This window comes from Triticum dicoccoides, chromosome 4B (assembly GCF_002162155.2).
Source record: "Triticum dicoccoides isolate Atlit2015 ecotype Zavitan chromosome 4B, WEW_v2.0, whole genome shotgun sequence".
NCBI classification, from domain to species: domain Eukaryota; kingdom Viridiplantae; phylum Streptophyta; class Magnoliopsida; order Poales; family Poaceae; genus Triticum; species Triticum dicoccoides.
This window is the reverse complement of record NC_041387.1, coordinates 424,277,542-424,304,922: the sequence shown is the minus strand read 5'-3', so window position 1 is coordinate 424,304,922 and position 27,381 is coordinate 424,277,542. Positions and strand designations below refer to the sequence as shown.

Below are 27,381 nucleotides of genomic sequence, written 5' to 3'. Positions count from 1 at the left end.
TTGGCAGTTCCCGACCAAACATTGTTCACTGAAGTCGAACAATGTTTCCTTCAATAGCAATCTCGAGTTCCGGGAACCTTTCACAAGTTGGGATATCCAAACTCGTGCAAAACATTGTTTTGTTAGAAATCAGAACAATGTTTCTTCAGCAGACAACTCATTTCTTCATGAACTCCTAACTTTGTTTATTCGCCATAAAACATTGTTTTGCATGGACTGAAATGTGTTTGGCCTTCTTCGATATGGCACATGAGTTCAACCAACAACAAAGGAGGTGAAGGCACAACCATGTTTTCAAGGTCAAATGATAAACTTAAGTTAGCCTTCACCTGATCATGTATTTACATTGCGTGACTTCTTGTGGTTGGACCGTTGATGATTGGTGGTGTGGTGCCCATGGTTGGGATGTCCTCATCACCAAGACTTCAAATCGATCTCGGTTACTTCATAAACACCTTTAGGCTAGTGTGTGGGCTTCCTTGGAGCATTCCTCCGTGTCCTGACCGGAAGGGTAATTGTTGCAGCTCTATCCCATTCCAGATTAATTGCTCCCTAGCCATCTGCTAAAGACCTATGGTTGTCAGAATCAGATGAACATACATCACCTGAAGCATGAGTGTTGTCGCTGCTACTCGACATCTACAGAGAACACATGCGAAACTCAGGAAAGGAGGATAAGCATAAAGATAACAACTTGGTATCAAGCTGTCTAAACATGTCATGCAATAATTTAGAAAATGCATGGCTTATTTGTTAAGTTTGTGTGTCTCGGGCGCCCATAATATGTAAATCGATAGTAACTTATTGGAACAAATACAACTTATATGTACTACTTAGGAAGCTAGATAATGAACATATATACACTCTCCGTTATTTTATAGCCAATTTGGGAAAAGACAGAAATAGGAAGAGGGACTGCGAGGAAATAGGCCTCACTGCGATGGAGAGCACTAACTAACAGGTTTCTTAATGCAAACCCGGCAGGACCATAGGAGAGGCGAGGGTTATAGGATCAATATGCTCTAGGGTGGCCGGCGATCAAACAAAGATGGCAAGGCGTAGGCAGCCACGTGTTGGGAACAACACTAGAGGTAGGGTTGACGCCGAAGAGTGGGCACATGGCCAGGTTGAGCATGCCGATGTCGGAGAGGGTTCCGTTGTGGATCTGGGGGAGGGGGGAGTTGGCGATGGAGACTGGGTGGACTAATTGAGTGAAACGCGGGCGGGCGATGGGGAGGGGTGTCAGTGTCAAAACCGGTGGATCTCGGGTAGGGGGTCCCGATCTGTGCGTCTAAGGCTGATGGTAACAGGAGGCAAGGGACACGATGTTTAACCCAGGTTCGGGCCCTCTTGATGGAGGTAAAACCCTACTTCCTGCTTGATTGATATTGATGATATGAGTGTTACAAGAGTTGATCTACCACGAGATCGTAGAGGCTAAACCCTAGAAGCTAGCCTATGATGATTATGATTCTGTCTCTAAGGACTAAACTCTCCGGTTTATATAGACAGCGAAGAGGGCTAGGGTTTACATGGAGTCAGTTACAAAGAAGGAAATATAATATCCGGATCGCCAAGCTTGTCTTCCATGCAAAGTAGAGTCCCATCCAGACACGGGATGAAGTCTTGAGTATTGTATCTTCACGGTCCAACAGTCCGGCCAAAGTATATAGTCTGGCTGTCCGGATACCCCCTAATCTAGGACTCCCTCAGTAGCCCTTGAACCAGGCTTCAATGACGATGAGTCCGGCGCGTAGTTTGTCTTCGGCATTGCAAGGCGGGTTCCATCTCCGAATACTCCAAAGTAATTATCAAACACTTAAATTATGTCCGGATCTACAAGATGATCTTCACATACCACCATAGAGAGAATGATATTCCACAAATGTAATCTGCTGACAACTTTAGACAACGTGACATGACACTACGGTCGAGTCATCATTCGAACCGTTTTCCCACAACCAGTCACATCGCACATTGCGAGGCGGTTTCCTCAGCACGTCTAGTCGAAGCAGAGATCATGTCCCCTTATCACGGGATTCCCATCAATACGGGTATGGGTAACCCAACCGCGCCATCAATCGTGGCGCTTGGGAAATAAGCGATCCTCAACGGGCAAGTGGGGAGGCGCACCGTTTTCGTCGTCTCTATAAAGGGATAAGGATTTCCCCATTTTCACCCACGCCTTCTTCCTCCTCTGCTTATCCATTCTCGCACCCTCGAGCTCCAGCGCCCCAGTTCACACCTTCTCTGCATAGACAAACATGTCCGGAGCAGGAGGCAAGTGGGTGGCCTCCACCGTGAAGGAGGAGCATATCACGAAGCTCCGGGCGGCTGGATACTTGGCCACTGATATCGCGCACCGGCTGTCGGACGTAGGGCAGATCACTCCGACTCCGGGACCCCACGAGAGGGTCGTGTTCCTTGCCCACTTCGTTGTGGAGTGGGATTTCCACTTCATCCCTTTGTCCACAGGCTCATGTTTTACTATGGGCTAGATTTCCATGATCTAGCCCCGAATTTCGTCCTCAACATCTCGACGTTTATCGTCGTGTGCGAGGCCTTCCTCCGCATCAAAACTCACTTCGTCTTGTGGATACGAATCTTCTGCGTGAAGTCGAAGATCGTGAGCGGCCAGCAAGCGGAGTGCGGAGGCGCCATGGTGGGCAGGATGCCCAACGTTACCTGGCTCGACGGCTCCTATGCGGAGATCGTAAAGGGGTGGTAATCGGGGTGGTTCTACATCACCGAGCCACACGATGCCAACTGGGCGATGGCCCCTCAATTCCGATCCGGAATCCCCATGCGGCTCACCTCCTGGGAAAAGAAGGGCCTGACCTGGGGCGAACCTGAGGAGCTGACAGGACTTCAGAACTGCATCAGGAGTATGATGGACAAGAAAATCAAGCTTGCCAACGTGGTCCAGGTCATGCTCATCCGTCGAATTATTCCATGCCAAAGACGGGCTTTTAATCTATGGGAGTTCATCCCGGCCGAAAACCAGACACTTCAAGAGCTCTACGGCACGACACACAAGGACACGTGGAAGGTGTTGTTCAAGGCCTTCGAAATTCCTGCTCCCACGTCCGAAGACCGCAGACTCCATGCCACGCGGCTCCCCCGTCCGGTGAGTTTTCTGACTATCACCAGATGTAGTACTCATGGGAGGATCTTAAGTCATCGTGCGTATCTAATCAGGAGTACGTGGAGATGGCGGAGCGGATCGACTGTCCGGCTCCGCTGCCAGAAGGTCCAGCAAACGCTCTCCTGATGGAGATGCTAGTCCCGGCGCCCTACAAGGCGCCGCAAAAGAAGGCCGAGAAGAAGGCCCCGGGGACCAGGAAGGGTCTCCGGCGTAAGGTTGTACCAGACGCCTCATCCGAAGACGACGAGTCACACTCCTCCCACAAAGGGGAGGAGGAAAAGGAAGGGGACACCCCATCTGAGGAGGCCGAAGGGCCCAAGAGGGCGACCAAGGGGACTAGGAAGGGTCCCCGGCGCAAGGCCGTCATAAGCTCGTCGTCGGAAGACGACGAGGCGGATTCCTCCCACGGAGGTGGTGGGAAACACGAGGAAACTCCGCCTCCCCGCACTGGGGAGGAGAAGAAAAGGAAAGCCGCCCCAGAGGGGGAGGCTAGGACGCCTAAGAAGGGGAAGGTGTCCCTTCCGGATTACTCCACCATGGCCACCTAGAGCGAGGAGGAGTGGCTGCCCAGGGGAAGCCCCTAGTAAGATCGTAAGTATCCACACTCTGCTATATTTTAGTGCGACTTCGCTTCATGGTCTGTTATAATGCCGAACACATATATGCAGTCCGGCCAGGGTCCATCTCGAGGTATCATCTTCGGATGGGTCCTTGAGTGATTCAGCGATGAAATCGCTCCCGACGGCCACTACCCCTCGGCCTGCGGATGACACGAAGGTGTTGTCCCAAAGGCTCCCAGAGTAGGGGGAGGTGATTCTGGAGACGCCCCAAGGCGAAATTCCAGACGCCGGGCACACGGGGCGTAAGATACCCATGGATTGTGCCGATGGGAGACGCAGCAAGCCGGGCTCCCAGCCGAACACTATACCGGAACCCCCAAAGGTTCCGGATTCGGGCAGGCAGCCCCTCGCCAAGGAGGGCGAGCCATCCATGCCGACAACTTTCATTACGCCGAAGGCGTCAGATAGTCTGCTGGAAGTGCTTCACGGCGCTTCCATGGATGAAGAGCACCGTACTCTTATGAGTGCGGTGATTCAGAGGGTTCGGTCCGCCAAAAGCGGATTGACCGAAGCCTGCACCAGCCTCCTAACAGGCTTTGAGGTAAGTAATTAAAAGTTTGGGAAATTATCGCCCAATAGACAGTAGCCCCTGATACTCCGTTTGGTGTTCGGAAAGAAAAGCCAAACGGAGGGTCAATTCTAATCCGCAGGAGTCTAATTTTAGGTATCTATGTGAATAAGCAGGCGATGCTGCTAGCCGGTGCTGTCCGCATAGCGGAGGTCTCCGGACTCAAACGGAACCTGGAGCGGGCCCAGGGAGAGCTCAGCCTCACGAAGAGGCAGCTCGAAGAGAACAAGGGTGAGTAACACCCCGTTTACATATCATAAAGAATAGGCAAAATTGGTGATGCTAACGACAAAGCGTCATGATTTTGTAATAGGGGCCATGGCCGAAGTGGCATCCCTGAAGAAAGCGCTATCCGAGGCCGAAGACAAAGCGGCCATGGAGCGCATTGAGCGCGAAAAGCAAAATGCTAGGGTGGGTGAGGTACAGCAAGAGCTCCAGGAGCTCAGCAAGAAGTTCGACTCCTTGGAGAATGACTTCAAGACGAAGGAGTCTGAGCTTGCGAAGGCCCTTTTGAGCATGAAAGACGCCAAGGCCGAAGCCGAAAAGGCCCAGCAGGAAATCTAGGCGGCCAAGAAGATAGCGGCGGGTAAGACATTCTTTATGCAAAGCAAGCATGTGGAGGAGGCGTTTCTCTTACTTACCCGAATTCGGAGCTCTCCAGGGGCATTCGCGGATCTGCCACGTAGCGTATCAGATGCCGCAGACTTCTACCGTGTCAAGGAGGGGAGCTCGACGGAGAAGCTGTTCTGGTCCCAGTATGCTGGAGCCGAACACCCGATGCCTCTGAGTGACCAATTGAAGCAATTGGTTGAACTCCACAGGGCGGCCGAAGTGGCTATGAAAGATTTCATAGTCCGGATGTGGCCTGGTGAGCCCCTGGCCGCCAGCTACTTCGGCCTGATAAAGCGGATGGTAAATGCATGTCCGCGACTTGAAGTGATCAAGCAATCCGTTTGCATTGAGGGTGCCCGCCGAGCCTTTGCCCGTGCGAAGGTGCATTGGGGCAAGCTGGATGCGGAGAAGCTGGTGAAGGATGGACCGCCGGAAGGCAAGGCGCAGCGCTGTCCCGAAAAATTTTATGATGGCGTTATGAAAGGCGCTCGTCTCGTGGCTGATGAATGTACCAAGGACACTATCTTTGAGTGAATGTACTTCTGTCGTAGTTGTAATATAAAGACGAAGTTACTTGCGCTATATAGCGCTTTTTTGATTTAAAATATTACCTTCTGTGCGGCTGTTTATAAAATTCTGAAAGTAGGCCAGTCGTCGGCTTTCGCCCCCACAAAACTAGTATCGGGGTGTTCCTGGAAAAAACCCAGGCACTCTTTATCCAAATATTTGGTACCTGAAGGAGGTGTTTGGCGCAGCGAACAAGGCAATCGGATTATGCGGCTTTATAACTTTCACTTAGCCATAGAAGTCTACAATTTTAAATTTCGGCGAAGCCCCTAGAAATTCGGAGAGCTGAATTGGGGTGCTATATACGCCTAAATCATATGAGGCCGATTCCTCGCCTAAAGCGGAAAAATCTTTAAGGATTTTAAGACCTCTCGAACAGCGACCAGCTCTTGCCGCATCATGCCGGTCAGTTTTCGGCTTTCTCTACTGAGGTGCTCGTTCGGAAGAACCGGGACACAATCGCAGTAGTTCTCCCTGCGCTACCTTAGCCGATATAACAGAATGTAAGGTACCAAAACAAGGGAGCCAGGCAAACCCAACTATTGACCCAAGACATGATTCAGAGCTAATGTATATAATACTATAAGTTCAGGGTGCCGCACTGTTGAAAGTGTTCGGACTTGTCTTGCCGTATTATGGGGCGCCATAAGAAGCCCCTGGCAAACTGAATGTACCTAGGTGTACGGATGCAATATTAAATAAATATTTATAGGAAAAGTGTGCAAATAGGAATAATAAGATGACGCCATATATTTTTTCCCATTGATGGATAATATGTCTAAGCGTATGTTTACAATGAATGCATTAAGCAGAATTAAATAGGACTATTTAACATGTCCTATCCAAGGGCGGGCCGCATGTAGGTATATAAAACAGGTAAAACGATCGTGAACAGATTCCACCTGGGTTTTCCCTTTGTGCGCAAAGCCTTTTGCCTCCTTGGTTTTCTCTCCTGTGCGAGTCCGACAATCCGGCTCTTCTGAAGAAGCTGCCCGAAAGCAGTGTCCTGAAAGATAAAAAGGGGGGTTATTGAAGTATGTTGCGGCTGTACCGCACTGTTGACTGAGTCACTATTGCGCCTCCGCCTATGCCCATGGTATTTTGAGTGCGTAATTGTGTACGCGCGGCACAAATGCTGCCTCGATGGGGCTGGAGCGGAGGCCGGACTGCTAGTCGCGCTCTTGGCGCGCCTGCCGATCCTGTTGCGGGGTACTCCGAACTCGCTTGACGGTGTTCGGGGTTGTTATCGCCGGATTGGTGGTTTGCCGGAGAAGGCTACATTGTACTTCTGCCGCGAGGGCTGCAGTATGCTCTTCTGTACGGAGAGGGTGGTCCATGTTTCCGTTGACTGTTATGACCCCGCGAGGTCCTGGCATCTTGAGCTTGAGGTATGCATAGTGTGGTACCGCATTGAATCAAGCGAATGCGGTTCGTCCAAGAAGTGTGTGATAACCACTACGGAAAGGGATGATATCGAAGATTAACTCCTCGCTTCGGAAGTTATCCGGAGATCCAAAGACCACTTCCAGTGTTATGGAGCACGTGCAACGGGCCTCTACTCCTGGAATTACACCTTTGAATGTGGTTTTGGTGGGCTTGATCCTTGACGGGTCGATGCCCATTTTGCACATTGTGTCCTGATAGAGCAGGTTCAGGCTGCTGCCGCCATCCATAAGGACTCGCGTGAGGTGGAATCCGTTGATGATTGGGTCTAAGACCAGCGCGGCTGAACCGCCATGACGGATACTGGTAGGGTGATCCCTACGATCAAAGGTGATCGGACAGGCTGACCATGGGTTGAATTTTGGGGCGACTGGCTCCATCGCATAGACGTCCCGTAGTGCTCGCTTCCATTCCTGTTTGGGAATATGGGTGGTGTAGATCATATTCACTATCTTCACCTGGGAAAGAAATTTCTTCTGTCTCCCCGTGTTCAAATGCCGGGGCTCCTCGTCATCGTTGTTGTGCAGCCCCTTGTCCTTGTTTTAGCATTTATTTTACCAGACTATTTGAACACCCAACAGACTCTATTAGTGTGGTTTGCTGGCTTATCCGGGGTGCCATGAATCTGGCATGAGCGATCAAGTATGCAGTCCAGACTGGACGGTCCCTGATTGTTTCTTTTGAACAGCTTTTTCCGCTGACCGGATTTCGAGCCACTGAATCCGGCATTGACTGCTGTGTCTTCAGTGTTGTCGCCGTTGTTCCGTCGGTTATGTCTATTGCGCCGTGGCTTGCCGTTATTGTCGTGGACATCTGAGATGCCGGAATTTATTGGCGTGGTGCTACTGCGAGCCAACCAGCTATCTTCGCCCGCGCAGAAGCGGGTTATGAGTGTCGTCAGGGTCACCATGGACTTTGGTTTTTCCTGGCCGAGGTGTCGGGCGAGCCACTCGTCAAGGATATTATGCTTAAAGGCCGCCAGGGCTTCGGCATCCGGACATTCGACTATTTGGTTCTTTTTGGTTAGGAACCGAGTCCAGAATTTCCTGGCTGACTCTCCGGGCTGTTGGGTAATGTGGCTCAAGTCATCGGCATCCGGTGGTCGCACGTACGTGCCCTGGAAGTTGTCGAGGAACGCGTCCTCCAAGTTTTCCCAACTGCCAATGGAATTTGCCGGCAGGCTGTTTAGCCAGTGTCGGGCCGGCCCCTTGAGCTTAAGGGGAAGATACTTGATGGCGTGTAAATCGTCTCCGCAGGCCATGTGAATGTGGAGAAGGAAATCTTCAATCCATACTGCGGGGTCTGTTGTGCCATCATATGATTCGATGTTTACGGGTTTAAACCCTTCTGGGAATTCATGATCCATCACTTCGTCAGTGAAGCAGAGGGGGTGTGTGGCGCCTCTATGCCGGGCTATGTGGCTACGCAGTTCGAATGAGTCTGGTTGGCTGTATTTGGCCCGGCCGGACTTGTTGATAATGTATCCGGCGTGACGCTCATCGTCACGTGTTGGGGCGTGCCCCCGCGACCCGTAGATCGATCTTGGCTGTCCTGCCTTGTTTTCCAGTGTATCTTGCAGGTCCTGCCTATTGCCCCGGGCCGTAGTGTATTGGCGTGGGCGTGCGGGCTGGTATTCGGGCTGATACGCCATTTTATCCCGGCCACGAGGTGGTCGGTCAGCCGTGTGGCGCTCGAGTCCATATTCCTCGGCTGCCAGGACTTCAGTCCATCTGTCTGTGAGCAGGTCTTGATGGCAGGAATAATAGTGGTTGTATCCCATGCGAGCCAGGGGATGAAGTCTTGAGTCTTGTATCTGTCTGTCTGTCTGTGAGCAGGTCTTGACGACACAGTCGAAGATGGAATAATACTTCAGTCCATCTGTCTGTGAGCAGGTCTTGACTGCACCAGGAATTCCTTCGTCGCCTGCTTCCCACTCGAGCCAGACATAGTTCGGCCAAGAGTCCCCTGACAAAGAGAGGGATTTTAACGAGTTCAGCATGTCGCCAAAGGGCGAGTTCTGGAAGATATCCGCAGCGGTGAACTCCATTACCGGAGCCCAACCAGATTCAGCGGGCTCGGGGGTGCGTGGACTGGAACCTACAACCGGATACGAGTCCGGGGGTCCGGAGTCACATGCTTCCTTGGGGTGAAGTCTGTGTTCGGCTCTCCCGCCGATGAGTGTGCAGCCTCCGGGGTGAGTTCCATCCACCCGTCCTCGGGCGACGCAATCTGCCTCGGATTTAGGTTCGGGGCTCCTACAGGCGCGATATCCCAAGTGTTGTCCGACAGCAGGTCTAAGCCATGCTCGTCGTGACTGTTCGGCGCTCCTGGCGCAGACCCGAATCCGTTGAAGATCAAGTCTCCGTGGATATCGGTCGTGTCGTTCAAGTTTCCGAACCTGACCTGATGGCTAGGGGCGTAGCAGTCGAACTGCTCCAGATGGCCAAGCGAATTGGCGCGTAGTGCGAAGCCGCCAAACACGAAGATCTGTACGGGGAGAAAAATCTCACCCTGGACCATGATGTCTACTACACAACCTTCTTCTTTGTAGACGTTGTTGGGCCTGCAAGTGCACAGGTTTGTAGGACAGTAGCAAATTTCCCTCAAGTGGATGACCTAAGGTTTATCAATCCATAGGAGGCGTAGGATGAAGATGGTCTCTCTCAAGCAACCCTGCAACCAAATAATAAAGAGTCTCTTGCGTCCCCAACACACCCAATACAATAGTAAATTGTATAGGTGCACTAGTTCGGCGAAGAGATGGTGATACAAGTGCAATATGGATAGTAGATAAAGGTATTTGTAATCTGAAAGTATAAAAACAGCAAGGTAACTAATGATAAAAGTGAGCGTAAACGGTATTGCAATGATAGGAAACAAGGCCTAGGGTTCATACTTTCACTAGTGCAAGCTCTCTCAACAATAACAACATAGATAGATCATATAACAATCCCTCAACATGCAACAAAGAGTCACTCCAAAGCCACTAATAGCGGAGAACAAGCGTAGAGATTACGGTAGGGTACGAAACCACCTCAAAGCTATTCTTTCGGATCGATCTATAAAAGAGTTCGTACTAGAATAACACCTTAAGACACAAATCAACCAAAACCCTAATGTCACCTAGATACTCCATTGTCACCTCAAGTATCCGTGGGCATGATTATACGATATGCATCACACAATCTCAGATTCATCCAACCAACACAAAGTACTTCAAAGAGTGCCCCAAAGTTTCTACCGGAGAGTCAAGAAAACGTGTGCCAACCCCTATGCATAGGTTCATGGGCGGAACCCGCAAGTTGGTCATCAAAACATACATCAAGAGGCACGTGATATCCCATTGTCACCACAGATAAACACGGCAAGACATACATCAAGTGTTCTCAAATAAAAGACTCAGTCCGATAAGATAACTTCAAGAGGGAAACTCAATTCATCACAAGAGAGTAGAGGGGGAGAAACATCATAAGATCCAACTATAATAGCAAAGCTCGCGATACATCAAGATCGTGCCATAGAGAGAACACGAGAGAGAGAGAGAGATCAAACACATAGCTACTGGTACATACCCTCAGCCCCGAGGGTGAACTACTCCCTCCTCGTCATGGATAGCGCTGGGATGATGAAGATGGCCACCGGTGACAGGGTGCCGGGACAGGCTCCCGAGAGGTTTTGGGTGGCTACAGAGGCTTGCGGCAGCGGAACTCCCGATCTATCTTGATATCTGATGGTTTTAGGGTACGAGGGAATATATAGGCGAAAGAAGTCGGTCGGGGGGTGCTCGAGGGGCCCACGAGACAGGGGGCGCGCCCTACAGGGGGGCGCGCCCTCCTATCTCGTGGCTGCCTTGAGGATCTTCTAACGTGAACTCCAAGTCTCCATGATCATATTCTTCCAAAAAATCAAGCTGCCGAAGGTTTCATTCCGTTTGGACTCCATTTGATATTCCTTTTCTTTGAAATACTAAAACAGGCAATAAAATAGCAATATGGGCTGGGCCTCCGGTTAATATGTTAGTCCCAAAAATGATATAAATGTGTAAAATAAAGCCCATAAACATCCAAAAGGGGTAATATAATAGCATGGAACAATGAAAAATTATAGATACGTTGGAGACGTATCAAGCATCCCCAAGCTTAATTCCTGCTCGTCCTCAAGTAGGTAAAGGATAAAAACAAATTTTGATGTGGAATGCTACCTAGCATAATTCTCAATGTAATTTTCTTTATGGTGGCATGAATCTTCAGATCCAAATGATTCAATATAAAAGTTCATATTGATAAAAGAAATAGTAACACTTCAAGCATACTAATCAAAGTAATCATGTCTTCTCAAAATAACATGGCAAAAGAAAGTTCATCCCTACAAAATCATATAGTTAGGCTATGCTTCATTTTCATCACACAAAGATGTTCCCAACTTCTATACCCTCGATGACAAGCCAAGCAATTGTTTCATACTTAAATATTCTCAAACTTTTTCAACCTTCACGCAATACATGAGCGTGAGCCATGGATATAGCACTATGGGTGGAATAGAATATGATGATGGGGATTGTGTGGAGAAGACAAAAAAAGGAGAAAGTCTCACATTGACGAGGATAATCAACGGGCTATGGAGATGCCCATCAATTGATGTCAACATGAGGAGTAGGGATTGCCATGCAACGGATGCACTAGAGCTATAAATGAATGCTCAACAAAAGAAAACTAGTGGGTGTGCATCTAACTTGCTTGCTCACGAAGACCTAGGGCATTTGAGGAAGCCCGTCGTAGGAATATACAAGCCAAGTTCTATAATGAAAAATTCCCACTAGTATGAAAAAGACAACTTATGAGACTCACTATATGAAAAACATGGTGCTACTTTGAAGCACAAGTGTGGAAAAAGAGATAGTAGCATTGCCCTTTTTATTTATTTTCTCTTTTTTTTTCTTTTCCTTTTTTTATTTTTTGGGCCTTTTTTTTGCCTTTCTTCTTTTTTTTTCTTTGGTCAATGCTCTAATAATGATGATCATCACACTTCTATTGATTACAACATATGAATTACAACTCGAAACTAGAACTAGATATGACTCTATATGAATGCCTCCGGCGGTGTACCGGGATGGTGCAATGAATCAAGAGTGACATGTATGAAAAATAATGCATGGTGGCTTTGCCACAAATACGATGTCAACTACATGATCATGCGATGGCAATATGACAAAAGTAAAGTATGGCATGATGATGATGGACGGAACGGTGGGAAGTTGCATGGCAATATATCTCGGAATGGCTATGGAAATGCCATAATAGGTAGGTATGGTGGCTGTTTTGAGGAAGATATAAGGAGGTTTATGTGTGATAGAGCGTATCGTATCACGGGGTTTGGATGCACCGGCGAAGTTTGCACCAACTCTCAGGGTGAGAAAGGGCAACGCACGGTACCGAAGAGGCTAGAAATGGCGAAAAGGTAAAAGTGCGTTTAATCCATGGACTCAACATTAGTCAAAAGAACTCATATACTTATTGCAAAAATTTAAAAGTCATCAAAAATCAAGCACTATGTGCATGCTCCTAGGGGGATAGATTGGTAGGAAAAGACCATCGCTCGTCCCCGACCGCCACTCATGAGGATGCACAAGCTAGGTACACTTCATGTGTCAAATTTGTTACACAACTTTAACCATACGTGCATGCTACGGGACTTGCTAACTTCAACACAAGCATTCTTTAAATTCATAATCACCCAACTAGCATGACTTTAATATCACTACCTCCATATCTCAAAACAATTATCAAGAATCAAATTGATCATAGCATCCAATTCACTTTCTATGATAGTTTTTATTATACCCAACTTGGATGCTCATCATTCTAGGACCAAATTTGTAACCATAACAAATACCATGCTGTTCTAAAAGACTCTCAAAATAATATAATTAAAGCATGAGAGACTAGCAATTTTCTACAAAATATAACCACCGCCGTGCTCTAAAAGATATAAGTGATGCACTAGAGCAAATGACAAACTACTCCGAAAGATATAAGTGAAGATCAATGAGTAGTCAAATAATTGTGCAACTATGTGAAGACTCTCTAACATTAAGGAATTTCAGATCTTGGTATTGTATTGAAACAGCAAGCAAATACTAACAAAAGAAAATGACGCTCCAAGCAAAACACATATCATGTGGTGAATAAAAATATAGCTCCAAGTAAAGTTACCGATGAACAAAGACGAAAGAGGGGATACCTTCCGGGGCATCCCCAAGCTTAGGCTTTTGGCTATTCTTGAATATTAACTTGGGGTGCCTTTGGCATCCCCAAGCTTAGGCTCTTGCCACTCCTTGTTCCATAGTCCATCGAATCTTTACCCAAAACTTGAAAACTCCACAACACAAAACTCAACAGAAAACTCATAAGCTCCGTTAGTATAAGAAAATAAAACCACCACTTAGGTACTGTAATAAACTCATTCTAAATTCATATTGGTGTAATATCTACTGTACTCCAACTTATCTATGGATCATACCACTTAATACTAGCCATAGATTCATCAAAATAAGCAAACAACACATAGAAAACAGAATCTGTCAAAAACAGAACAGTCTGTAGTAATCTGCATCAAATGTATACTTCTGGAACTCCAAACATCCTAACAAATTAGGAAGTCCTAAGAAATTTGTGTACCAATCCAGAGCAAAAAGAATCATATCAGAAGCACATCTCTGCGAATTAACAAAACTAATTTACTGGGTGAAAAAGTTTCTGATTTTCAGCAGGATCAACACAACTATCACCAAAAGCCATCCTAAAGGTCTTACTTGGCACTTTATTGAAACAAAAGCTATAAAACATGATTATTACAGTAGCATAATCATGTGGACACACAAAAACAGTAAGGATAAATATTGGGTTGTCTCCCAACAAGCGCTTTTCTTTAATGTCTTTCTAGCTAGGCATGATGATGACAATGATGCTCACATAAAAGATAAGAATTGAAACATAACGGGAGCATCATGAAGCATATGACTAGCACATTTAAGCCTAACCCACTTCCTATGCATAGGGATTTTCTGAGCAAACAACTTATGGGAACAATAATCAACTAGCATAGGAAGGTAAAATAAGCATAAGTTCAAAACTTGAAGCACATAGAGAGGAAACTTGATATTATTGCAATTCCTACAAGCATATATTCCTCCCTCATAATAATTTTCAGTAGCATCATGAATGAATTCAACAATATAACCAGCACCTAAAGCATTCTTTTCATGATCTATAAGCATATAAAATTTACTACTCTCCACATAAGCAAATTTCTTCTCATGAATAGTAGTAGGAGCAAACTCAACAAAACAATTATCATGTGAGGCATAATCCAATTGAAATCTAAAATCATGATGACAAGTTTCATGGTTATCATTATTCCTAATAGCATACAAGTCATCACAATAATCATCATAGATAGCAACTTTGTTCTCATAATCAATTGGAACCTCTTCCGAAATAGTGGAATCATCACTAAATAAAGTTGACACTCTTCCAAATCCACTTTCATATTCATCAAATAAGATTCAACATCCTCCAAAATAGTGGGATCACTAATTCCTAAAGTTGACACTCTTCCAAACCCACTTTCATCAATATAATCATCATAGGTAGGAGGCATGCTATCATCATAACAACTTTGCATATCAAAACTTGGGATGCTAAAAATATCATCTTCACTAAACATAGCATCCCCAAGCTTGGGACAAACATTAATTTCAGCAAATATATTCTCAAATATTTCATCCTCATCAAAAATAGCTTCCCCAAGCTTGGTCCCTTTCATATCATAAGCATAATCACTCTCATCATTAATAGTATGGATAGCACCAATAGTATAGCAATTATCATCATCACAATGAGTAGTAGGAGCAACATCATTTGGAGGGATACCTTTTTACCTTTGTTGCTCCTTATTTTCCTTTTCTTCTTCACATTATGTGTGGGTTCAACCTTCCTCTTTGAGCTCCTTATTGATGAGATTGGTTCAATAGAAAGCTCCTCCTCGTTACCTGATTCATCATAAGAAATAATAGGAGGAGATTGGGAAGTCTCTTCCCTTTCATTAGTATTCTCATAGTATTCTATTTGCTTTCTTTTCTTTAGGTAATTGGCAATATAAGGATTTTCAATGCAATTCTCTGCACAAAACATATAAATATTTTCTAGATCAATATCAAGGAAATGCTCAAGATTAAATTCTGGAATGGGCTTAGTTAAATGTTTCAACTCTTCATAACCCAAAAGGAAACTAAGTTCATTATAATGTGCAAGGGAGATCAAATCATCACAATTTTTGGACACGGTTTGGTCATGAAACAATTTGCATTGGAGATGTAAATGACCACATTCATTGCAAAGTTCACAAGTACGGCAATGGAATTTTAAATTTTCAGCACTCACATCTAGCATTTCTTGCAACCATTTAGTTTCTAAATGCTTATGCCTCTTGCAATATATATCTTCTCTATTTGGTGCATCCATGCAAACATGCACTCCACAAAAGTTGACATGCTCATAAGAGATATTTTCATCATAACTAGTGCAATCATCATTAGTACAAAGGATATTCAAAGAGTTCATACTAACAATATTGCAATCATGCTCATCATTCAAATATTTAGTACCAAGCATTTTAATGCATTCTTCTTCTAGCACTTGAGCAGAATTTTCCTTTCCATCATACTCACGAAAGATATTAAAAAGACGAAGCGTATGAGACAAACTTAACTCCATTTTTTGTAGTTTTCTTTTATAAACTAAACTAGTGATAAAACAAGAAACAAAAAAGATTTGATTGCAAGATCTAAAGATATACCTTCAAGCACTCACCTCCCCGGCAACGGCGCCAGAAAAGAGCTTGATGTCTACTACACAACCTTCGTCTTGTAGACGTTGTTGGGCCTGCAAGTGCACAGGTTTGTAGGACATTAGCAAATTTCCCTCAAGTGGATGACCTAAGGTTTATCAATCCGTAGGAGGCGTAGGATGAAGATGGTCTCTCTCAAGCAACCCTGCAATCAAATAATAAAGAGTCTCTTGTGTCCCCAACACACCCAATACAATGGTAAATTGTATAGGTGCACTAGTTCGGTGAAGAGATGGTGATACAAGTGCAATATGGATAGTAGATAAAGGTATTTGTAATCTGAAAATATAAAAACAACAAGGTAACTAATGATAAAAGTGAGCGTAAACGGTATTGCAATGATAGGAAACAAGGCCTAGGGTTCATACTTTCACTAGTGCAAGTTCTCTCAACAATAATAACATAGATAGATCATATAACAATCCCTCAACATGCAACAAAGAGTCACTCCAAAGCCACTAATAGCGGAGAACAAACGTAGAGACTATGGTAGGGTACGAAACCACCTCAAAGCTATTCTTTCGGATCAATCTATAAAAGAGTTCGTACTAGAATAACACCTTAAGACACAAATCAACCAAAACCCTAATGTCACCTAGATACTCCATTGTCACCTCAAGTATCCGTGGGCATGATTATACGATATGCATCACACAATCTCAGATTCATCCAACCAACACAAAGTACTTCACAGAGTGCCCCAAAGTTTCTACCGGAGAGTCAAGAAAACGTGTGCCAACCCCTATGCATAGGTTCATGGGCGGAACCCGCAAGTTGGTCACCAAAACATACATCAAGAGGCACGTGATATCCCATTGTCACCACAGATAAACGCGGCAAGACATACATCAAGTGTTCTCAAATAAAAGACTCAATCCGATAAGATAACTTCAAGAGGGAAACTCAATTCATCACAAGAGAGTAGAGGGGAGAAACATCATAAGATCCAACTATAACAGCAAAGCTCGCGATACATCAAGATCGTGCCATAGATAGAACACGAGAGAGAGAGAGAGAGAGAGAGAGAGATCAAACACATAGCTACTGGTACATACCCTCAGCCCCGAGGATGAACTACTCCCTCCTCATCATGGATAGCGCTGGGATGATGAAGATGGCCACCGGTGATGGATTCTCCCTCCGGCAGGGTGCCGGAACGGGCCCCCGAGAGGTTTTTGGTGACTGCAGAGGCTTGCGGCAGCGGAACTCCCGATCTATCTTGATATCTGATGGTTTTAGGGTACGAGGGAATATATAGGCGAAAGAAGTCGGTCGGGGGGTGCTCGGGGGGCCCACAAGACAGGGGCGCGCGCCCTACAGGGGGGGTGCGCCCTCCTATCTCGTGGCTGCCTCGAGGATCTCCTGACGTGAACTCCAAGTCTCCAGGATCATATTCTTCCAAAAAATCATGTTGCCTAAGGTTTCATTCCGCTTGGACTCCGTTTGATATTGCTTTTCTTCGAAATACTGAAACAGGCAATAAAACAACAATATGGGGTGGGCCTCCGGTTAATAGGTTAGTCCCAAAAATGATATAAATGTGTAAAATAAAGCCCATAAACATTCAAAAGGGGTAATATAATAGCATGGAACAATAAAAAATTATAGATATGTTGGAGACGTATCAGACCATATTGTTGTTGATGATTGAAGGAGCCATCAAGCCTTGCAGCGACGACACAAAGGAACTCTCAATGAAAGCACCAATGTCGGTGTCAAAACCGGCGGATCTTGGGTAGGGGGTCCCGATCTGTGTTTCTAAGGCTGATGGTAACAGGAGGCAAGGGACACGATGTTTTATCCAGGTTCGGGCCCTCTTGATGGAGGTAAAACCCTACTTCCTGCTTGATTAATATTGATGATATGAGTGTTACAAGAGTTGATCTACCACGAGATCATAGAGGCTAAACCCTAGAAGCTAGCCTATGATGATTATGATTCTGTCTCTAAGGACTAAACTCTCTGGTTTATATAGACACCGGAGAGGGCTAGGGTTTACATGGAGTCGGTTACAAAGAAGGAAATATAATATCCGGATCGCCAAGCTTGTCTTCCACGCAAAGGAGAGTCCCATCCGGACATGGGACGAAGTCTTGAGTCCTGTATCTTCATGGTCCAACAGTCCGACCAATGTATATAGTCCGGCTGCCCGGATACCCCCTAATTCAGGACTCCCTCAAGGGGGTGTTGGCGACCTAGGTGAAAAGGGTGAAAAAATATCCCCGGTCACTGCGCGGAGAGGCCTATGCAAACGGTTGCCCCTCTAAGCGCTTGTGTGCACAAACAACATAATTTCATTTGAAATGAAGACGTGCTAATTTTGAAATGAAGACGTGTGTTCATCATTTCACCTCTTTCGGCAACAAAGAGTCCGGCTCCTTCATCCACTCCCTCCGCCATGGCAAGAGGTTCCCCGGTGATGTCGTTCAACAGTGCTGCTTCTACTGCTAGCGAGGTGTTTGACGAAATGGCCAGAAGGTATGCCTCTTTGGTCCCTTTAATTTTCTTTTCTTTTCGCCATTGTGGTAGCTCGTGAATTGTTGTCGCTCACTATAGCAGTGGTTCGAACAATGCCACTGCCGAGTTCGTGAACTTGTTGGACACCAACGCCATTGACATCGGTCAAGCCCCATTCGCTGCATTCGATTACAATGAAATGGAGGGTGGCGTGGATGATCACAGCGGTGAAGAAGAAGTGGAGGAGATAAATGAGAGGGCGTATGAGAAATCGCAAGCAAAAAAAGCCAGAGATCGAAGAACTACACAATCTTCGAAGATCAAATCTTGATCAAGGCTTGGAGTGCGGTGTCTCTTGATGCTTGCACGGGTACTTTGAACCACAGTGACATGGACGACCTCACCAAAGAATGGCATGATATGGCAAGAAGAGATATCTTGAAGAGGAGAATGCTTGCGTCGGCCAATGCGCGTTACAGTGCCAGAGATGTTTGGGTTTGGAACCAATGTCGCTGATGCGTTTAGTGCACCAGCCGATGATTTCGGTGCCGGAGTTGGAACAAGCGCCGGAGGTGGACTCGGTGGTTCCGATGACCTCCATGGACTCGATGGCGCAGAGTGAAGATCAACCAAGATGATGCCGGACGTGGTCGTCACTTTTGCAAGACCCCCTTTTGCGTTTGTCCTACAAAACTAAGCTTTTATTTGCGTGTGAACTGTGTTCTATTGTTTGAATTTGAACTCATTTGACAGAATCGATGTCAAATTCAATAATTGGGGGTCTTTGGTTTGCGGGTCGACACGGCGGCGCCCGAGCAGACCCCGCATAGCCGACCCGTAAAAGAGCATATTCACCGAATATCCTTTTTTACGGGTCCGTTTTGTGAGGTATGAGTCTAACCTCGCCCGCTCCAGCCCGCATATACCTTTTTTCGCGAACTGCAAAAGCCTTATGTAGGTCGGTGTTCTACGGGGTCTGCTAGAGTTGCTCTAACAACATAAACCGATTACCATAAAAAACATAAACCGAACAAACTGCCATGATTTTGTTGAGTAAGCGCACATAAATCTTCGTCTAGCTGGATGTTTGAAGGTCCATTTTCCAATCGATTAAGCAGACACAACTAGTCCGTTGTCTTTCCTTCTACTGTATTAATCATCTCCAACTGACCATCTTTCAACCCTTTGTCAAGTTCTTGCACACTCTGCAAAAGTGGAAGCAAAAATCCAAACAAACAGGGCCTTAGATGGCTCATAGAATGCTTTGTTGGTTGGCCCACACCGAAGGAATGATTGGGCACCAAGTTTCCTCGTGTCGTTAACATGAACTTTTGCAGGTAATCACACAATTTGGTGATTGTTCGATCGTTCCCTTCTTACATGTGCAACTAAATTGACCGGCCTACGCGCATTACACACTCTGAGGTACTACGAGTCTACGACGGCCAGTAAGACTCAAATCCCCACCTACGAAGGTGAGTACCTACTGACGCCGCACACACGGATTGTATGAGCAGTATAACATCCACAAGCTATGCAAGGCAGCAGTACCAACCATATGCAGTATCTACGGATGCTCATTGTTTTTGATATAGCTCAATATTCATGCTAAATGGTGGGTGGACACAACTAGGTTGGACAAGCTAAGAGGTAAAGGTAGACATGTAACTCTCGCTCATTAGACAGATACAACATGCATCACGTTGAAAGAAAATTGACCCTCCAACAAGAATAACCCGATAAAACCAATAGAGACAACAAAGAAAAGAAAGAAAAACAAAAAAGCAGCACGAAGTGAAAACCAAGCCGTGCGTTGAAAACTGATAGAAGGTGCGTTGAACAAAGGTGGTTTCTTTATCCCACGGTACATAGAAGATCCTAGCAGGCTGCCAATCCAACAAGAAACAAAGACGGCAAGGGAAACGCACGAAAACAGGGAAATCCTCTGAGCGGCAGTAGTCCTCAAAATACACAGGGACGTTTTTTTTCTTCCTTGTCCTTCCTTTTTGTTTTTGTTTTTTGCTTATTTATTTATTTTTAGAAAACCCCAAATTTCGAAAACTTCCAATGTCTTTGTAAAAAATTGTTCGTCTTCACCAAAAAAATGTTCAGAATGCAAAATTTCAATAAAAACACAGTAAAATTCAATAATTGTTCTCAGTTTTGAAATTTTCCCTTTTTCATCAAAAAGGGGAAAATTGTTTTTTTTTAATTTGAAAAGTGTTCATATTCTTCAAAGAAAGTTGGAAATTTTGAAACAATTGTTCACGTTTCCAAACCAAATTTGTAATTTTCAATATGTTTGTGTTTTCAAAATATGTTCAAAAGTTCCAAACCTAATTGAATTTTCAATAAAAGGTTCACACTTGTTTGCTTTTTTTTCAAAAAATGTTTGGAATTTTTGAAAATTATTACTTTGTTACTTTTTCAATAAGTATATCGAATTTCAGAAAATGTTGCAACTTAGGAAAATAGGTACAAAATTTGAAATTCTGAATATTTTTTTGAAAAAAGCTATATATTTTTTTAATGCTAGCACTTTTTTGACTCTTTGAATAATATTCAAAAACACGAACAATTTTTGAAATTTCAAACAAATTTGAAAACATGAACACTTTTTTATTTTATGAGCATTTTTTTGAAATTATGAATAATTTTTTGGCAATTCCGATCAATTTTTCAAAAATGGGAACAATATTTGCAAAATATAAAACATGAAAATAAGTACCAGAAAAAAATGCCACACCATGTGCATCCTTAATGGGCAGGCCCGGTGGGTTGTTGCATATGCGACAGGTTGACTATTTGACGCAGTTAGCAAGGACCTCCCTATGACAAGCATCCTATGGTTTGAAAGTTAGATGAGACATAACTAAATCTCATCTAGAAGAATTAGCAAATATGTTATAAGAATGGCCTTTTTAATCCAAACAAAAAGGTGCATAAACTTATGACAACATAAAAAACTAACGAAAATTGTTTTTCCTAAATTCTGACCTAACTTAAATTCTTCTAATCCAAACAACCACTGAGGTGTCCAAATGCAATTCAATCTTTTGTTTGATACGCTGATACCTTAACCATAATACTGATCGTAAAACTGCCTCGTACTATGATATTTATTAATGCAAACATTGCACGCAGACAAAGAGGCATCATATGTAACTTGTTTAATTAATATGAAACATGAGAGATTTTTCACACAGTAATCATGCTATTTATTACTCTCTCCGTTTCATAATTCTTTTCGGCAAAAAATATGAAACAGAGTGAGCAGTTGGCTTTATTTTTTATATATCTTAAATAGTATGATTAGTGAGCTCGTATCTCTACTCCTCCATTCCTATAAAAGATTTAGTTGGTGATGATGGTGTATCTGCCATCCGTCATTTCTGACCATCAGATCTGCATCCAACGATTATGAGGTAAGTTGTAATATTTTTACAATAAGACCCCACTTCTCTACTCCAATTTACAGAAACCCCTTAGTATCTTCAAGCCAACCACATCCCTGCCTCACCTAAAATACAAGGAATATATTTTGGGTGAAACCTAATACGAGTATATATAGTTAGATGAAAAATGGCAAGTTGGCCCATGATTTTTATTATATTTGTGAAATACGTATATATTTATATATAAAAAAGAACATACTTAAAATACGATGTATACTACCTAAAAAGTAGTATATACTACCTAAACATTCTTATATACTATATACTACGTGTACATACTCTCTGATTTGATAGATACTACATACAACATACAACATACAAAATAAGTTATTCTTCACCCGAGTTAATCTTACCATCATTTTATAAATAAATTATGTTTCAAATACAAATAGTTTCAGTCATATTGATTCACTGCGTAAAATTTGGCATAAAAAGAAGTCAGAAGGCCAAAAAAATTACAATTTACGCTATGTTTTTACATTTATAATTTAGGTAAAATAAAAAAAAATTTACAGCGATTATATATTTTCTTACGTTCTCATTTTACGTCTGAAATAAGACAAAATTTACGGAACATGAAATTACGGTGCATTGATGTTAAAATAGAGAGGGGGTGAAGAATAACTATTCCTTACCCAGGCTGACGAATAGCGCGACCCTATATAGAAAGTCGTTTTTCTTTCAAGTTTGTAAACATGTATTGTTCTACTTTTGATTCGTTGCAATGCACGGACACATTTGCTAGTAACAAAATAAATTCAAATGATAAGTGCCACAAAGCATTCGGGCCCTGATATTTTCTACAACTAAAGTTATCATTCAAAAAGAAAAAATAAACCTAAAAGACCCTGAAACTTGTCATCCGAAAGAAAAGTTGTCGTGTTTGACAATTAAGTTGTCATCTTCGCGTCACTATGCTTGCCATAAAAAACCTTTAAAGTTGGTATGTGTCCGTGGCAGAGGTGTGACATTTATCATGATCCAAAGCAAAAGAGAGTAGGTTGATTCCAAACATATACGAACATAAGAGCATCTCCAACAGCCGCACCAAACAAGCATCGCACCGTAAAATTGCCCATTTTAGCGCGCGCGCAACCGGTATAATGGCTCCAGCGGACGCGCAAAAAACCGCGCGCGGGGCATATGTAGTTCAGCGCGCGGGCCGAAACTCCATCGCGCGCCGCTTATTTGCTGCGCCCGCTCCCGCGTACTCGCTCGCAACTCCCCCTCCCCCCTCCAGCCGCGGCGGCGCCGCCGCCCGCGCCACCCGGCGACCATTCCGGCGCTTCCCTGACCTATCTCCGCGTCGCGGCGGCTTCCTCCACCCCCCTCTAGTCACCGCCGCCCCTCGCGTGTGTCCGTCCTCCGACGAACAGCGCCCTGGCGCTCGCTGTCGCTCGGCGCCCGCAAGGTGTTTGACAAAACGCCTACAAGGTATGTATTGCTCAAACTTCATGAATTTGGTGCATGTTGATTGTAGTTTTAATAGCATAGTATTGAACATTGTAGATGAGTTCGTCGTATAATTCTTCCGAAGAAGAATTTGATATGGAAGAGGAGGATCTTGCAATGATCCTAGCTATGCACATCAACAAAAAACCGAAGCATCGTGGTTCGGTTATGGGTCGGCAAAAAATTTGAAGGGATAAGATCGATGCCCATAACAGATTGATGAGGCACTATTTCGTGAAGAATCCCACATACCCAGAGTCGTACTTTCGTCGCCGGTTTAGGATGAGCACCGAGTTCTTAAGGCGTATTGCAGAGAAACTGGCTAGCCATGACCAGTTTTTTCAGGAAAGGAGGAATGCCGCCGGAGAGCTCGAGCATAGCACCTTTCAGAAGGTGACAGGCGCTTTGCGTATGTTGGCATACGGTATCCCGGCTTATCTAGTTGATGATCACTTGGCTATGGGTGAGAGCCAAGCCATCATGTGTGTCAAGCGCTTCGCAGTCGGAATTGTGCAAGTGTTTGGCCAGGAGTATTTGAGATCTCCCAATGCTGAAGACGTCGCAAGGCTATTGGAGATGAACAAAGTTCGCAGCTTCCCTGGTATGCTTGGCTCAATAGATTGCATGCATTGGAGTTGGAAGAATTGTCCAAAGGCATGGCATGGGCAATTCCACGGCAAAAAAAGGGTTCCACTATAATCCTTGAAGCGGTGGCCGATCAAGAGACTTGGATTTGGCATGCATTCTTTGAACTGCCTGGATCTCTGAATGATGTCAATGTTGTTAACCGGTCACCACTGATGAATAAGATTGTAAATGGTGATTTGCCACCAGTGCAGTTTGTAGCAAATGGTCGTACATACAACTACGGCTATTATCTAGCGGATGGCATCTATCCAAAGTGGCAAACCTTTGTGAAGCCGTTGAAAAAGCCGGAAGGTAGGAAAAATCTTGATTTCCACAATGCTCAGGCGACGGCTAGAAAAGATGTGGAGAGAGATTTTGGGATTTTGCAAGCCCAATTTACTGTTGTGAGAGGACCAGCTAGATTTTGGGATCAAAAAATGCTTTGGTACATCATGCACGCGTGTGTGATCATGCATAACAATGATCATCGAGAATGAGCGTGGCCAAGATGTAGACTACTCTCAGTATGAGTTGTTGGGACATCCCGTGCGAGTGCGACGGAGGGCTGAAAGGGGCCCGTTTTGTTGCCTCCTATCATGCCATTTGACGTCCGACAGCGCATGATGAACTCAAGAAGGATCTCATTGAGGAGTGGTGGGCATGGAATGGACGACAAAGAGCATCATCATGATTCGTGCATTCGACATTGTATTGTTGAACTATTTGTTGTGTTTATTGCACTATTTGCTGTTTGAATGATAAACTGTTTGTTTGAGTTGTAATATGAAATTAAACTATTTATTTTAATTTATTTTGTTTGTGTTTGATCTTTTGCTTCTGTTTTAAAATGCATATATTGCTTGTGCTAGAGTCACGCGTGCTGTATTTTTGCGCGCTGCTGAAGCTGCGCGCGCTGCATTTTAGCGCGGCTGCTGGAGCCAGCGCTGCCTGCCGCGTCAAACCAGGCGACGGGCGTGCAGCTAGTTTTTAGCTCGCGACGTGTTCGACGACTGTTGGAGATGCTCTAAATGAAAGGTGATGCTGCCATGACGGCAGGAGAAGATCTCGAACAAGGAGGGCAAAAACCAAGTAAACAAAAATATGTACTAAGCTCTCGTATCAACATGACATTACCATCTCCAGTACAGATCGATCGAAAATCGAAGAAACATGAAGCATGACTGTAGACAGCAAATTCACACATATGCAAGTGATGGATTCGATGGCATGCCGAACCGTCGACCGACAAGAGGTGACCGATCTCCAATCCTACCAGTAGTCTTGGCCGTAAAGCAGGCCGGCGCCTCCCGTTTGGTCATACATACTCTGGAACGGCGGAGGCATGGCTCCGGCGCCGGCAGCGTAGTCCGCCGTGGACGCCATCACCGGCGGCAAAGCCCGGGTGCCCGCAGCAGCCGTAGCCCCCGCCGTCGGGGAGGCGTGCCCGTACGAGGAGTAGGAGGAGGAGTAGTAGGACGGGGCGCCCGGGGCGTCGTGGTCGGCCACGTTGGAGTCGCGGCCCGTGAGCTCCTGCACGACGGCGCGGAACTCCTCGGCGCTGGCGGTGAGCATCATGGGGCTGGAGATGTAGACGACCTTGATCCCCTTGCCGCCACCCTTGCCCTTCCCGCCGCCCTTGCCGTGGTGGTGCACCGGCGGCTTGGAGATGCCGTTGTGCTGCCCGTGGTGCACGCTCAGCTTGTCCATCTCAACAATCTCGATCGAATACGTACAGCAGCAACGAGACGAAGCCAAGGAGAGCGCGCGGCTCGCTGTGATGAAGTTGAAGCGGACTGAGCGATCAACCAGCTGAGCCAAGTTGGTTATAGCTAGCTGCTTTGGGATGAGGAGGTGATGGGGGGTTTTGTTGGCGGGGCGGGGCTATATAGGGTTGTGCGGCCGCAAGATTACAAGGTCCGGTCAGGGAGACGATCTTTGTTTCAAGATATCGCCACTGCGCTTCTGTGGCTGTGGATTGGCCCCTGCAAGTTCCCGGAATCCGCCGGATAATAATTTTGTTGTGGGTTCCGGCCGGAGCGAATTGTGGCACATGGGGCTTTGATTGAGGTATCTCCCGCAGGCCGCAGCACAGCACGGTCATAGGGCGTGACGGTTTCGTGCGCATCGTACCGTTGCTTGGGAAAGTTGGTGAGTGGGTTGATTGGATGACCGGCGCGGGATAATTTTGAAAGAGAGAGAGAGGTGAAGGTTCCTGGAAAAGTAGGGCGCGGGAGTTATTGATCTTGATCGATCGACATGGACGTGGACGTCTGGTTACTTTTGTGTGCGTGACCGTTTGTTCACTTGTGCCTAGGCTTGTATATACTGCTAGTGTATCTGAAAGGGGGTGCAGGCGTGCGTACATGTCGCCTTTCAGTTCAAACCCTGCAACATCTGGGTGGTCTTCCTGTTCCAGTCCACGTACGGCTCCACGGAGAAAATCTGCGTTTGGCGCCGTGGCGATCGGAATCGATCGAGATGTCTCTTTTTTTCTCTGTGTGTACCACATGCACGTGCATCCGTGGTGTGAATTTTCCTTCCAGACCAAGGGGATACACGTCTGAATTTTCTCACTGCCAGTTTTAGTTGATCGATCTGAGGTTGTGTCAGGATGGCAGCTACAGTAGTAACGAACTACTAATTGATTCTAATTTGCAGAGCCGCCACTAGTTAACTAGATGGAGCAATACGGCCCGGGTTCGAAAATCATAGCCTCATGCTCGACCCACCTAACCTACCCGTTGTGGAAAGAATCCAAGTAGTATTACATAGTACAAGTATATATCCAACTAAAAATTGTTAAGAGTCCTTGTCGATTTTGGCTAACTAATTATTTTCCCGGTCCAAGATTTTGTCTCCGTGTACTTATAGGATCTCTGATGAGACGCGTACGTGCTTCTTCTTTCTGCTGCGCGAGCAGGATGCGTGTCAAAGCCCAAGCTCGCCGGCCTTGTACTCCCAACGGAGAACATGATACGTGTCTGGATGATTGCTTGTGGAAGACGTACAACAATGCACGCTTCTACTCGTATCGACCCGCGTGTCAGTGAGACTGTGACTCGCCGGATTGGTTTTTTCACCTGCACACCCGGGCGTGGGCGTACGTACGTGTTGCGCAATCGATGACGCCTGCGCGTTCCCGTCATTTCGTAAGGCGATCAGAGAGTGATCGCCACCGGGGCGGGGTGAATCGGAGGAAGGCTCGGGAAGAAGACGGCCGTTAAATAAATACTCCTAGATTGCAATGGCGCGACACGGACGCCAAGGCCCAAGGGAACTACGGAGATGGACATGGGAGAATAACCACCAGCCATTTTGGTCGGAACAGTGTGATCTTCGTCGACGTCCAGGACCAGGCCGGGTGAAGTTTCCTGGCGGCAGCGATCTCACCGAAATTCCACTCTTAGTCAAGGTGCGCCGTAGGTCCCTGTCGCCCGATCGCCATCGGGTATCCAGGAAGGCAGCGCCCCATGCACATGTATCCTTGTTTCTCTGAATGTGTACACTTGTATCCTTTTTGTGCAAGCG

At 45.6% G+C, this 27,381-nt stretch overlaps 1 protein-coding gene across 1 annotated transcript; it reads right to left on the bottom strand.

Annotated features, from left to right (window-relative positions):
* Positions 1 to 24,934: 24,934 nt before the first annotated feature.
* LOC119293707 lies at positions 24,935 to 25,691 on the bottom strand. Its single transcript, XM_037572085.1, has one exon. It carries the CDS (start codon positions 25,558 to 25,560, stop codon positions 25,123 to 25,125), a length of 438 nt encoding a protein of 145 aa, XP_037427982.1. The 5' UTR covers positions 25,561 to 25,691; the 3' UTR covers positions 24,935 to 25,122.
* Between the last annotated feature and the right edge of the window lie 1,690 nt (positions 25,692 to 27,381).